General features: G+C 40.6%; 2 protein-coding genes across 3 annotated transcripts in view; one reads left to right on the plus strand and one right to left on the minus strand.

Moving 5' to 3' along the window:
- The window catches only part of Tpd52l1 (TPD52 like 1), a 94,673-nt gene that overhangs the window by 79,615 nt on the left and 1,038 nt on the right, over positions 1–14,020 (plus strand). Inside the window, exons 4-6 of one of the 2 annotated variants that reach the window (XM_050138095.1) lie at positions 340–441; positions 6,173–6,211; positions 8,989–9,049. In XM_050138095.1, coding sequence (XP_049994052.1) covers positions 340–441; positions 6,173–6,211; positions 8,989–9,049 — 202 coding nt within the window. The remainder of the gene's footprint in view (positions 1–339; positions 442–6,172; positions 6,212–8,988; positions 9,050–14,020) is intronic. The other variant, XM_050138096.1, reaches the window with a different exon arrangement.
- Hddc2 (HD domain containing 2) overlaps positions 1–14,020 on the minus strand; it is a 47,156-nt gene that overhangs the window by 6,686 nt on the left and 26,450 nt on the right. The gene's annotated exons all lie outside the window — the stretch shown is intronic.

The raw sequence follows: 14,020 nt of genomic DNA on the forward strand, positions 1-14,020 counted from the left end.
TAAAGCCCTATGCAACAGCCAACTTTATTCAGAGCATCAGACAGTTTATACTCAGAGGGCTAAGATGGGTCACAGGAGTGGGTGTTCAATCACAAGGATAATGTTTCCCGTAGAGACACATGACTAGCACCAGCTGAAGTAAACTCACTCCTCTCCACCACACCTGGGAAGAACATGAAAACACATTCCAAGAACAATTCTGTGTTTTAAAGAAACTGAGGTCACAAGAGTCTTGTCTTGTTTGCTTGGAGTTCTCTCACAGGCACTCAGAATTTCCCTACAATGACTTCATTCGTGGACTGTGTTCTGACATGTCCCATGGTTTTCTTCTATTTCTAGGTACAAGAAAACACACGAGACCTTGAGCCATGCAGGGCAGAAGGCCACAGCAGCTTTCAGTAATGTGGGAACCGCCATCAGCAAGAAGTTTGGAGATATGAGGTAAGTCAGGGTATTTAAAACAAAACAACAACAGCATTGTGGATTGGTAGGGTTTTCTTTCTTTCTTTCTTTCTTTCTTTCTTTCTTTCTTTCTTTCTTTCTTTCTTTCTTTCTTTCTTTCATGGGTAAAAGTGACATTGACTGGTGACAGAGATAAATTTTCATGTTGGATATTGTGATATTTTCTGTCGGAAGGTTGGTTTAGAAGCCTGGCACCAGCCTTACTCTTTCTACCCATAAAAGCAGAAGTTAGAGGGAATGAGGAGGGGTTTCAGAATAGTCCAGGATACAAAGAATCCATCTGGTTTTAGTAGCTAACTTGTCTCTTTGCTCTGACAAAAGCAACTTCAGGAAAAATTCATTTTGTTCCATAATTTGAGGGTATAGCCCATCCTGGCCAGGAAGTCATGACAACAGGAGTTTGAGGCAGCCGGTCGCCTTGTACCCCTAGTCAGGAAGGAGAGAGGAGAATGCTGGCCCTCTCCTTTTAGGTCTGGACCCCAACCCATGGGCTAGTGAGTTTTCCCTCCTCAGTCAAGCCCATCTGGAAACAACGTTACAGACACATGCAGAGACATGTTTCCATAGTGATTATAAATCTAAGCAGTTGACAATGAATATTAAGCATCACATATCTTAATTTAAACGATATTGGAAAATATTCAGTGGAATCTGCTCTGATAAATTATTCTAGGTTACATTTTTGTATCCAACCATCTGGTATATTTTAAAATGATACTATTTGGCTTATACTTCTGGTAGTTTTCTTTGTTTACCTTACCAGTATATTGACATATATTAACAACTTATATACCTTCATTTTTAATAACTGAATTATCATACAGTATACAGCAGCAGTAAGACTTTTAAGTACCTCCCACATTACGGTTGTTGGTAGTTTACAGAGACTGGGGACAACATGGAGATAGACTTTGAATTAAACCTAACATCGTTCCTGCAGAAACAGGGAAAATAGTGCTGTACGGGATTTTTTTTTTAAATATTATATGTGAGAGAAATGTTTTCCACAGTTATTGCTGTCATATTTGTATTGTTTAAATGCCTGTCAATTTATTTTGAATTTGGTTGATGTGGTTTAGGAGATTTTTCTTTAGAAATCGATTTTATTTTTCTCATAGAAACCAAGATAATTTTTTAAAGATTTATTTATTTATTTATTACGTATGCAACATTCTGCCTCCATGTATGCCCGCACGCCAGAGGAGGGTGCCAGATCTCAATACAGATGCTTGTGAGCCACTACTTGGTTGCTGAGAATTGAACTCAGGACCTCTAGGAGAGCAACCAGTGCAATTAACCACTGAGCCGTCTCTCAAGCCCCAAGATATTTTTTTTTAAGCTGGCAAGTTTTAAGTTTCTCCTTTTCAAAAACTACGTGGACATTTATGTCATAGATTTTTGAAACTTATTTCTCCAAAGCTTTGACACCTAGTTGTAAATATTCATATCTTTCTATTTAGTTTCTTACATCAAAAGTTGTTGGATTATTCCTCATATTCATGAACCATTTTTACTAGGCACTCATGCATATAGAATTAATTTGATATGTACATGAATGCTCTGTATTGCTTTATACTCTTTTTTATTAATACCACATTATCAAAGGACACTGAAAGCCTCCAGAGACAGCGTGTGATTTTGTATTATTAGTTACTGCTATCTTATTATAGGTAAGGTTCACAGTCATGTCAGTAGCATCGAACCATTTATCTGAACAAATAATCCCTTACACAAGAAAGACCCTTCTGCCCATTATATGTAAGAAAATATATTTTGACATGTTTATAAAGTTTATCCTCTACATAGGCAGTTGACAACTTTCTCTTGAACATTTGACCTTGTACAATACTGCCAAATATCTTTCCTCCATCTTTATGAGTCCATATAAACATCTCGGAAGCATTTTTAAAAAATGTGCTTTCCTTGATTGGACCTCTTCAAGAATGTGCTCAGAATCTGGGAAAGTGATTGTGTCAGGATGCAAGTGATCTCACCCTTACCTGGATGGTCTTTACCTGGTAGACGAGAGGAACATGGGGCTAAGGCCGTAACTCAGTAGCAGATGATTTACTTCGCATACACAACGGGACTCTTGGGTTCCATCCAATCACAGAAGAAGCAAGGGAAAACCAAGTAGCAATGCAACTGGGGTGTTATAGAGCTATGGATGTGCTATGTTTACCCTTTATTATACGGCCAACTCAAGATGGTCCTTACCCGAAGGAAAGCAGCATGCACCTGTGATGGGGATCCATTGGGTCTCATAAATTTGAATCTCATGAAGAGATTCAAATTCAATTCTTGTGTTTCTCTAGTGAGGAACAAAGGCTATAGCGTATAGGTAGTGTGTTGGTATACTTCTGTCCAAATTGTGGTAAGTGTGATACCCTCCTGTCAATGGCCCTTACTCTTGTTTTAAAGTGCTTTGTTTTAGTGCACTGCATAACTCACTTCGCAGGAATTCCAGGCTGTTCACTGATTATAACTTCACAGAAAGAGTTGTAGTTTTCATTGTGAAGGGACTGATGTCGCTATGCTAGATTTACGTGAGTAGTAAAGCAACTGCGTAGCATTCATGAGATCTGAGATTTGAGCCTCATTGCTTCAGACAAAGAGTGGATAAAAATTCTGGAAAATGTAGTACACGTTTCTAGAGATTCAAATTCAATTCTGAACATTTTTATTAAGTTGGAAAAAGTCAGAGATGTATTCCTAGTTTTTTATCAAGTATTACAAAGGCTTTTTTTTAATTTTACTAAAATGAGTATTATGTATATGTTATTTTAAACTTCAACCAGGTTAATACACTTGAATGATAAAATTTTCTTTTTACATTATGTTCAAACTGATGTGTCAATTTATAAAATGTTAGCAGGACATGTTAAAATTTTAGCACAGGTATTTTACCTTAAACTTTCCATTGGTTTAAAGTGTGCTATTGTCCTATACTATTCATTATTCTATAAAATTCTTGTGTGTTCCAGGACCAAATCTATAATCATGTTCAGTTTTTGTCTCCGTCTGCAAATAGCGTTAGTAGCGCTTGCCTCATCTGTGTGTTAAAGTCATACCCATGGAGTGAACTCTGAGGAAGTCTAAACTGTTGGGATGGTTTTTATAATAACATATTGGCATCCTCTCAGAATTTCCCAGTGAATTTGTTCAGACGGTGATTCACTGGGGACCAAATGTTTGGAGGAAGCATATAATGGAGGCTTGCCATCAATATATCTCTGTGGGAAAGACAACTAGATGCAAACATTTTTTAGAGCAGCGGACAAAAATCTTTAAGGCACATTTTGAACTCGGTACTACCAGCCATTGTTTATGCTCCTAAGTCCACAGGTTGAAAATATTTTTTAATTCATCTTTATTGAACAGGTGCAGATTTTTATGCTAGGATTCTCTAAGTAACAAGGTACAAAAAATGTCATATGATTTTCACCCTGTGTTAGGTATCCAAGTAGTAAGGCTAGGAGCTATATGCAAACACTAAGGCATTCTATGCAAGGACTTAAGCATCCTTGGATTTCTGTATCCACGGGGGGTCCTGTAACACTTTCCCCTCAGCTTGCACAGGGAAGGCAGACTGTGTACTCTAAAAAACAGCGAATGAAGTTACCTAGACCTTTCTCTTGAGTTACTTAGATGTTTTTTGCAAAGGCACAAAAGTCCCAGGGGGGGGGGTCATGTCTGTGCATTCTGTGCTAACTCAACCCTGATCTTTCTCCCATGCTGCCGGGCTTCAGGTCTCACTCTATTGGGTAAGCACATGATGTTGAGTCTGTGAGGCTGGGTGAGGTCTGCAGCTGTTCGTGCATGCTCTTTCCTTCTACCCATGTCTCTCATCTCCCTTCACACTGTATCCCAACCAGAAAAACAAGACCATTTTCTGGAGCATGCGCAGAACAAGGAAGAAGCCAGTCGCACAGCGAACTAATCCATTGGAATTCGTTTAACCACACCTTCATCTCACCCGTGAATCTTTCCCACCATAAGCAGTCTCCTAGAACTAAATCTCTTCTGTCAGGAAAATTTCTTCCAACACATACAGGGCCCTTAGAATTTGAAGAGGTTAAAAAAAAAAGTAGAAATTGATAGGACTTGCTTTGTTTTTAGTTTTATTTTATTTTTTGTTTGTTAAAGAAAACTTGCAGAACTTGAAACAGAGAACTGTTTCCCTTTTATCACTTTTCTCTGAATTTCTTTGACTTCAATTCCCATATTTTGAAGTTGCAGGGAGAAAATTACTGGAAAATACTTATATTAAGAAGTTAGTGGCTTCCTCTGAGGACTTCAACTTAAGTCTTTGGTTTTTTTTTTTTTTTGAATCTTAATATGAACTTAATCCACTCCTGCCTCAGATTGTATTTTTTTTAAAGGTATATGCCAACTGTAGCCTGGAGTTGATTTTTTTTAAGATTTATTTATTTATTATGTATATAGTATTCTGCCTACATATATCCTATAGGCCAGTAGAGGGTACCAGATCTCATTACAGATGGTTGTGAGCCACCATGTGGTTGCTGGGAATTGAACTCAGGACCTCTGGAAAAACAGTTAGTGCTCTTAACCTCTGAGCCACCCCTCCAGCCATCTCAGATTGTACTTAATGAGATAAACAGGTTGGCAATACTAGATTTTTTGTAGTGATGTTTTAAATGCGACTTTTATATATAGTCTCTAGGAGGCTACAACTACTGCCTGAATGACTTTGCCTTTCTGATATTTCAGTAAGAGGTTGCCCTTCCTGATGGCTTTAGTTGATAGTTTCTGGAATGTGTGACAGATTTGATTAAAAACCTGTAAGCTTCCAGATCTTCCTTATGACCCTTTAAATACAGTTTATGGTGAACCCCAACCATAAAATTATCTTCATTGCTGCTTCATAACTGTAATTTGCTACTGTTATGAATCATAATGTAAGTATCTGTATTTTCCAATGACCTCAGATGACCCCTGTGAAAGGGTTGCTTCAACTATAGGGGTCACGACCCACAGGTTGCAATTCTATTCTAGGTAGCCGGTGACTCAGGGTCTATGTTTAAAATGTGTCAGAAGAGCAAGCCCTAATCTAGGACAATGGAGCCCAGCTTGCTTCCTCCCACCTGCCTCACTCCAGTTCTGGACAAAACTCAATAAACAATACCAGGCAGTGAGCAGGGGGGAGGGGGATGGTGAGTCATCTGCTCTAGGATTAAGAGGATCAATCTCCTAAAATTCTCAGGCATGTTTGTATTTGTACCAGTTGTTCCTGACAGTCCAGAATGGATGTAGAACTCTCTTCTTCCAGCTGGTGTGTGTGGATGAACAGTGTTAGCCTAGCCTGTGCTTCCTAGGGTGCCTTTTCTTAACCATCTGCATTTGTCTGGCCTCCTTCTGGGTACAGCTCTCACTCTCCCCCGGTATGAGAAGGAAGTGGAGACCAGGGATGAGCTCGGGGATACCACACCTTCTAGATTTCCTGCAAGGCCCCTGAGAAGAGCAGGGGCTTTCAACATGGCTCACATATTCTTCCGTATGCCCTTGGAAGCTGATTGTGGTTGCTTATGTCCAAAAAAAAAAACAAATGCCATCTTGGTTGGGTGGGTGGGGTTACATCAGATATTTGAAATTGCTGTTTTAGAACTGTCAAGTCAGAGTTTTCCCACAAACTTAAACTGTGCTGTCTTCTTTTTCCCCCCTCCCTTTAATGTGCTTTGTCCTGAAGGTACTCCATTCGCCATTCCATAAGTATGCCTGCCATGAGGTAATGTGTACAAATATTCACGTCCTATAAATGTAGACTGTATGGGAAGCATTTCTTACTTTGCATGAGTTCCTTCCCTGTATCACTTTATAAGAAAAGATTTAGCTGAGTCATGCTATACTTCATGCTTTCTTTCTGACTGTCTTTAGGAGGGAAGGTGGCCACTTGCTGTGGGCTTGAGTTTTTAACAGACACAAGACCTTAAATCCAACCCTTCCTGAGATCAGAGATAAGAACTTCACCTAACGCAATCTCCATTTCTTTGATACATATTATAAAGAACTAAGAGCTGCCTTGCATGGATCTATAAGGCCAAAGTGAAGCAATGTATTTGAAGCACCAACATAAGACCTGGAACATTTCTAAACACCTTTGCATAATTAAATGCAGACCTCGGAGGGGAAAAAAGAGAATGGGAGAAAAAAAGAGAGAAGATATCATTAAGATTTTGAGATGAGTTGTCTGTTGAAAGTTTAACAATGACAGACCACTACAATCCTGGATGGATTTCTGGTGACAAAAACATCCACGTTCAAGGTTGCATGACTTACTGATACAGTATGATTTAAAAAAAAATCCCTGGAGGTATGGATGTTTGTAATGGAAGTGAGAAGAGGAAGGCCGCTTGTAGCACAGTTCTGCCAAAGGTCAATGTTACAGCCACAGCCATTTTGTTGATATCAGTTGCAAGGTGTTGAAAATAACAGGCTGGAAGCAGATTTGCTGCTCTTCCCATGGTGCTCCTGGGGGTGCTCCAGCAGCCTGGACTGCTGTCAGTGTGGGAAAAGCAGCACATGGAACCTCTGGAACCTTCCCACACTTCAGTCAGAGCTCTGGCTCTCTTCTGCTTCCTGGTATACATTATGATTTAGAGTAATTGCAGAGAGAACTCAGTTACTTTAAATAGTATGAGATTACTGGAACCAAATTCCTCCTAGGGTCATTTGCAGTACCAAAAGTTTATAGTTGTACATGATGTCATTAAATTTGATTAAACAGTTCTCCCTGCTCTCCGGCATGCATTCTAGTGTAATTTAATTAGAGGAATGTTTATTCTTTGCTGTCTGATGAAGTCTCTTCTACACTGGGGATATTTGCTCAATTAGTTGGTTGGGAAATTTAAGCACAATGTTTGGTTTTCTGTATTTGGTAGAAATAAGATTGCTTTGTTCATCTTCAGAGGAACTGTTACCAACCCTCATAAGAAACCCAGACTGAGTAGTGCAACCCAAGACTTTTAGCACCTTGACTGACCAAGTTTAAATCTGGGTGTCAAAAGAAGACTTGGACAAAATGAGCAAAATTTCAGTCTTTGGACTAGAAATCCATTTTGTGGTCTGTAGGTTAAAGACAATCTCATCAACTTCTTGAAGTGAACTTTGAAAGGAAATTAAGCTTATCAATCTAACATATATCCACAAACCATCCATCTTACCTGACTACTCACTGTATATCTACATAACTGATGGATTTCATGTGGGCAGGCTCAGCCATATAAAGCCTGAAGAGAAAATGAAGAGCCACGGTGTATAATTTTGAGTCATACAAATGTAATTTCACCCAGACACAGAGGTATTACGAAGGCTTATTCATAGGGACTTGACTAATGGTTGGTTCAAGTGCAAGGCTAAAGCTGTGCCCTGCAGTGTGAATAGAGTACAGTTCTAGCCACAGGGACTGTCAGAGTCTCAGGAACAATCCTCAACAAAGGCAAAGACCTGGAGAATACATTTTACAAATTAGTTGCCTAGAGCAATGGCCATCCCGCACCATACAACCAAACTCACATTTTATAGCCACACTCCCTGATGAAGGCCATTCCTCTTATTTTATTGTCCTCTGTACTCAAGAAGAATAAGTAGTTTATCAACTACGGTAAAATTTAATTGAAATATTTGACTTGAAAACAATGGCAATTGTTGCTGAAATGTGACATGCCAGATTTAAGATACATCTTTCAGTTTAGCTTCTATTTATTTAATTCAATATATTCATATCATTTGTAATGCAGTAATATCAATTGTGGTCAAATCCAACAAAGAAAGCACCAAATGACTTAAAGGTTGGTAGACAGATAATACAATACAATGCTTGAGTCATTAATAAAGCACCAAAGAGGTAAGAAGGCTCCATCTCCTAAGAAGGTGGAAAACTAACACATATAGCTAACAAAGAAACATTAAGAAGCCAATGGGGGCAGCCTGTGTAAAATAATGAGAACATCAACTTCCAGAATTTCCACTTTCCGGAACTTGTCAACATCATTATTTTTTTTAAGGCACAGAAAGATAAAAATCAGGAATTCTTTTTTCTCCTTGAGCTATTTTTTTTTGTCTGTTTTGTTTCCAATGTGCTGAAATAAATAACCTTAAATTTCCTAATAGGAATACTCATGCGTGACCTTTAAATGGATCTTCCACTACAAACAAACAGAGAAACTGAGGAAGGAAGCTGTTGTGTTAGAAAACAATGAACAAAATGTTAAATTAGCCATCAGTCCACCGACTCAGTGGAAACGACTAATGGAGGACTATGGAATTATTGTAGCTGGATCACTGCCATATGCTGACCATTTTCCTTAGACATATTCCATATCTCTGTGTCTGGACCTACCTGAGCAGAAATAAAACGTGTTTTAAAACAGAGTTGGTATCAGTGGCAAGCTGCCAGCCAGCACTGGTGCAGAAGCGCTAATTTGCAAACAAGAACTGAAAACCGAACAACATGGTTGCTAAGACACAAGGTCTTTGGAGCTGACCTCTCTTTTTTTATTTTAGGAATTCTCCTACTTTCAAATCATTTGAGGAGAGGGTTGAGACAACTGTCACAAGCCTCAAGGTACAGATGAAGTGAATTGTGTGTGATTGGGTCCATTTCATGAGGACAGCTTAGTCATTAACCATCATTAGTGCCGAAGGCAAGGTAGGGCTGTCATCATCCTCCCAGGCTAAGAAGGTAGCCATGCATGAAGACAGGCCTTTCCTCCCATAGAAACCTATGGATAGAATCAGCAGTGCAGAGTATTCCTGCACCTTAGCCTTAATTATAAAACACACAGGCATAAGTTGTTCATGAAAGTGAGTTGACTTTCCATTCACCTCTTAATTTCATAACAGCCTCCTCCCCAAAAGAGAATTGTAAGAGGATTATGGATTGCAAAAGGATTGTATGTAAGAGGATTATGGATAGAAATTGAATGAAGTTTCTATAATAGCTCACAGATCTTCTGGTTTGGACATTAATTTGCAAAATCAAATTGCTTGCCATGTGTCATGACGCTATCTACTACTATCTGATTCCCAGACTTATTCACTAAGTGTATATCCTCACACAACCCAGTATGGCCATCACAGTGGGAAAATTAAACCATGTTACAGAATGCGTTGTTTTCTAGTAATGCATTTGATCCCTGGGAAATCACCAAAATGATACCCATTCCATGGTAGGTGTTAAAGTTTCATTAATTGTCTAACTACAGATGTTAGTCTACAGAGAGGGAGGAAAACGTCAAAATCAGAACTAGTCTGGGTTTTAAAGACACACAGGTAAAATAGGAAAATTCATTGAATGAAAATCAATTATTTTTGGAAGATGCCACATAAATAATAATGTCCTTATCTCTTGGTCTAATTACTATCATGCATGCAGCCTATTCCTATATTTACTATTACTGAGATCTATAGATGGAAATGGTAACAATGCAGCTGCCTCCAGACCTCAGTCTCACACGTACTACATGGTCGTATCTGCTACAGTGTAAGTTAGCTTGAAAGGCCCCTGGTGCTTTCTATGGCTTGGACCTGAAGGATCTCTCCCTAAAGCAGGGTCTTTCACAAGGTTACTTTCAAGGCCTGTGATCAGGTTTTGAAGGCTCCAGAATGAAATCATCATTCAGTGTTTACTTTGTCTCTATGGGCTTCTTACTCCTTGCCAACTCTTCTCTTCTCTTCTCTTCTCTTCTCTTCTCTTCTCTTCTCTTCTCTTCTCTTCTCTTCTCTTCTCTTCTCTTCTCTCCTCTCCTCTCCTCTCCTCTCCTCTCCTCTCCTCTCCTCTCCTCTCCTCTCCTCTCCTCTCTTCTCTCCTCTCCTCTCCCCTCCCCTCCCCTCTCCTCTCCTCTCCTCTCCTCTCCTCTCCTCCCCCCTCCTCTTCTCTCTCCTCCCCTCCTCTCCCCTCCCCTTTCTTCCCCCTCTCTCTTCTCCTCTCCCCTCCCCTCCTCTCCCCTCCCCTTTCTTCCCCCTCTCTCTCTGTGTGTATGTGAGTGTTTTTAAGGATTAGTAAGAGTCATTAAATTGTCCTGTAAAGTAACGTACTATATTGTGCCCATATCTGTCGCTAGAACATCTTGAATCAAAATAAAAGGCTCAAAAATTCCAAGACAATTTCTCAACACTTGGATTTCAACCTTACATCAGCTCATGACTATAGGTTCTGTTTCTTGTTGGAGGAGTTCTGATGTAGGAGAAGTTGTACTTTTTTTAGGTTCCTTTAGAAGAAGGAGCTATGCAGAAGCCAAAGACAAATAAAGAACGACCTATTTTCATTTGCTTTCAGAAAATGGGTAAGCTCATGGTTCCCGTGTAAGTGATGTCACAGTCGCAGCCTCAGACTGTTTTCTCCTCAGGGAGACAGAGGGACAGGCTCATGACTGCACAGCCCATCAGATTCTGGGCATTGCTGTAACAACTCACATCCCACATCCCTGCTATCTCCCAGTCCAGGTCCAGTTCACTTTGCCCACCCAGGCAATGGAGAGCATCTCATCATCAAATGCTGCATGAAGCCTCCCACTTCATCAACAGAAACTTCTCCTTCACTCCCTGCTGCTCAGACCAAATCATAGATGTACCAAAGTCTCCTTTCTATAGCTTACTTTCTGCAGTTTGCTTTTGGGTTCTAAATCTCCTAAGTTTCTCCACTTATGGGCCTTGAGGCTGTTTTCTCTCGAGGGACTAGCTCAGTAAGGAAGAATGGCTATTTTCACGTTTCGTTTCCAGGCACAAGCTCTACTTTAGGCTTGGATTTTAAGCCCCTAACAGGGACGCAGGGTCACGTTTATGGTCGATGAAAAAAACATGTTGTGCGAAGTGATGCCACGCCCTCCAGCAATCTGACACACACCGCAGGGCACTGTTCCAAGCCAGTTTTCCTCCTCTTATATCCAGCTCAATGAACAGCGTGACAGTCCAGGAAGACTTTCCAGTTCATCAGGATCAGATAGAATTTAGTCCTACCAACATGCTGGCGATAGACTACTGGAGGACACCTTGTCTAGTGTTTCCTGCACAGCTATCCAGTGTTCTTGCTATTCCATCCAAAGCAGACAGACAGATGCACAGCTGGCACCGACAAAAGCACATCTTGTGTATTTAGCCTTGTTCTGATTCATCATAAACGCCAGTGCCCAGCCGCTCACCCTTCTCCATATCAGACAGACTGTAGTTTAGTGCACCTACTCTCTGACGACCACAGCACAGTCTGAATCCGCCTTCATGCTTTTTCATGCTTTGTGTTCTCCTAGACAGTTATCCGGAGAGACTAGGAGCGCGGCTGTGCAGTTCAAATGGGATTGTCTGTAAGGAATGATTCTCATTCCAGGGACAAAGTGATAAATTCGTAGGTGTAAAAATATTGTGTGCCGTGGTCAGACACGAAACACGCGTGGTTAGGAAACCTCCACATCCCTCTTCCTTTCCTACAAAGCCCTTCTTTACCTTTCTATTTTGATCTGAGAAAACAGGAAACTACAGCAGGAAAAGTCCAAGAGGAAACAGCAGTAACTAGAGCTCACCTGACACAATGCTGTGTGAGTTCTGCCATTAGACAGGAGCTGGAGAGAGCTAGAATGGCTTTTGTTTGTTTAGGCTTTTGTTTTTCAAGACAGGGTCTTACTAGGTGGCCCTTGGCTGTCCTGGACTCACTATGTGGACCAGCCTGGCCTCTAACTCAGAGAGCCACTTCCTTCTGCTGGGACTAAAGGTATGTGCTTTAGTCTCACCCCGTGAGAATTTGAATTTTTAAAATCCCAAAGGAAATGAAATGCTTCACAAAGTAGACTATGCTGAATCGATTCTGTGTGTTTCTCGGAGGAAAGAAACGGCACAGGGGAGATCACACAGCTGAGAGCACCGCTGTCTACCCAGCTTTCCTCCCATGCCCAGTGTTAAGATCACAGGTTTGGGGCTTGACAACTTTGTGCAGAGGTCCATAAAGTAAGGCCCCTGAGGCAGCTGGTCACCTATTTTTGCATTACATGTAAGCTAAAAATGGTTGTGCATATTTACTTGCTTGAAAATATCCAAATAATATTTTGCGATGTATGCAACGTCAGTTGCCTGAGATTCAGATTCCAGTGTGCAGCTATTCACCCCACGCCCGTTTGCCTGGGCAGCACTATTTGTGGCTGCTTTCCGCCATGGCTCATTAAGTGTTAGTGCCCCAGAAGATGTGGTTCTGAAGGGTGAAATATTTACTCTTTGGCCTTTCGCATCGATTGTTATCCTGGTTAGCCATGGTAGCACACGCCTGCAATACCAGCTAAGGCAGCAGGAATTAGGAGTTCGAGGTCAGCTTGGCCTATGTATGTAGTTTTATAGGCTAGTCTGGGATACATAGGAAGACTCTGGGGAAAACAAACAAACAAACGAACAAATAAATTCCTGGCCTAAGCAATGTAGAAATAAATAATTTAATTTCCGGTATAAACAATGTAGAAAGATCAATTTAATAACTGAATTTAAAATGCAAAAGAATTTTTCATGATAGTTGAATTATGGAGCTATTAATGAATTAACAGCTTTTAAACCCTGGTTGCGTTTCTTATAAATTTCCTTTTAGATTTATTTTCTTTTATCTGTGTGTTTTGCCCATGTGTATTTCTGTGTACTACACGTATGCCTGGTGCTCATGTTGGTCAGAAGAGGGCTTCAGATTCCTCGGAACTGAAGTCTGACGGTTGCAAGCTGTCATATGGGTGCTGGGATCCAAAGCTTTGCAAGAGCAACAGTGCTCCTAACCACTAAGCCATCTCTCTAACCCTATCCAGTTAGGATTTAAAGGGTGGGCCAAGCAGCATGGACACTGTCCCAGTGCGCATGTCTGCATTACTTTGGTGACAGTGGGTACAGACATTAGTCCAACAATAGCAACAACATATTCTATTCTCTACTCCCCTTTTCCCTGGTGTTTTTACACATTGTGGATGGTTAAGGAAAGCCCACTGTGAGTGTTCAGGTTAAATATTTTGGAATATAAAACACGGCTCTGAGGAGCTGCTAATGACTCATCATTCAAAGTGCTTAAGCCCATATTTAAAATGTAGGCTGACCTCTTTGTTTCTAGTGAGTCAGTAAACAAGGACACCAAAGAGACACATCATAAACATTCTCAGGAATTAGCCTAGAAAGGTATGAAATTTCCAGTGCTTAGGATAAAATGAAACAACAAAAACCGAAACCCCACAATGGTGGGGGTAGAGGTAGTCTGGAGAGGTAAGTGCTTCTTGTCCTGCAGGCGTTATGTCCAAAGTTCAATTTCAAAAACTCCCGTTGAAAACTCAGGAGTAGTGATACACACTTGCACTCCTAACTCTGGGAAGGTGGCGATGGGGGGAATCCCTGGGGCTTGCTAGGCAGCCAGCCTGGTCTACTTGGATAGATCCAGGACAAATTGTCTAAAGAAAAGGAGGTGGGGGACGGGCGCCTGAGGTTACCAGTGGCCTCCACATACATACACACATATGTACATGCACACCTGCATACAAACATGTATCCACAACCACATACACAAAAAGAGAGACCTTTTCAATAATTA

This window comes from Alexandromys fortis, unplaced genomic scaffold, assembly GCF_014885135.2.
Source record: "Alexandromys fortis isolate MF-2015 unplaced genomic scaffold, M_Fortis_MF-2015_v1.1 scaffold_14, whole genome shotgun sequence".
NCBI lineage: Eukaryota > Metazoa > Chordata > Mammalia > Rodentia > Cricetidae > Alexandromys > Alexandromys fortis.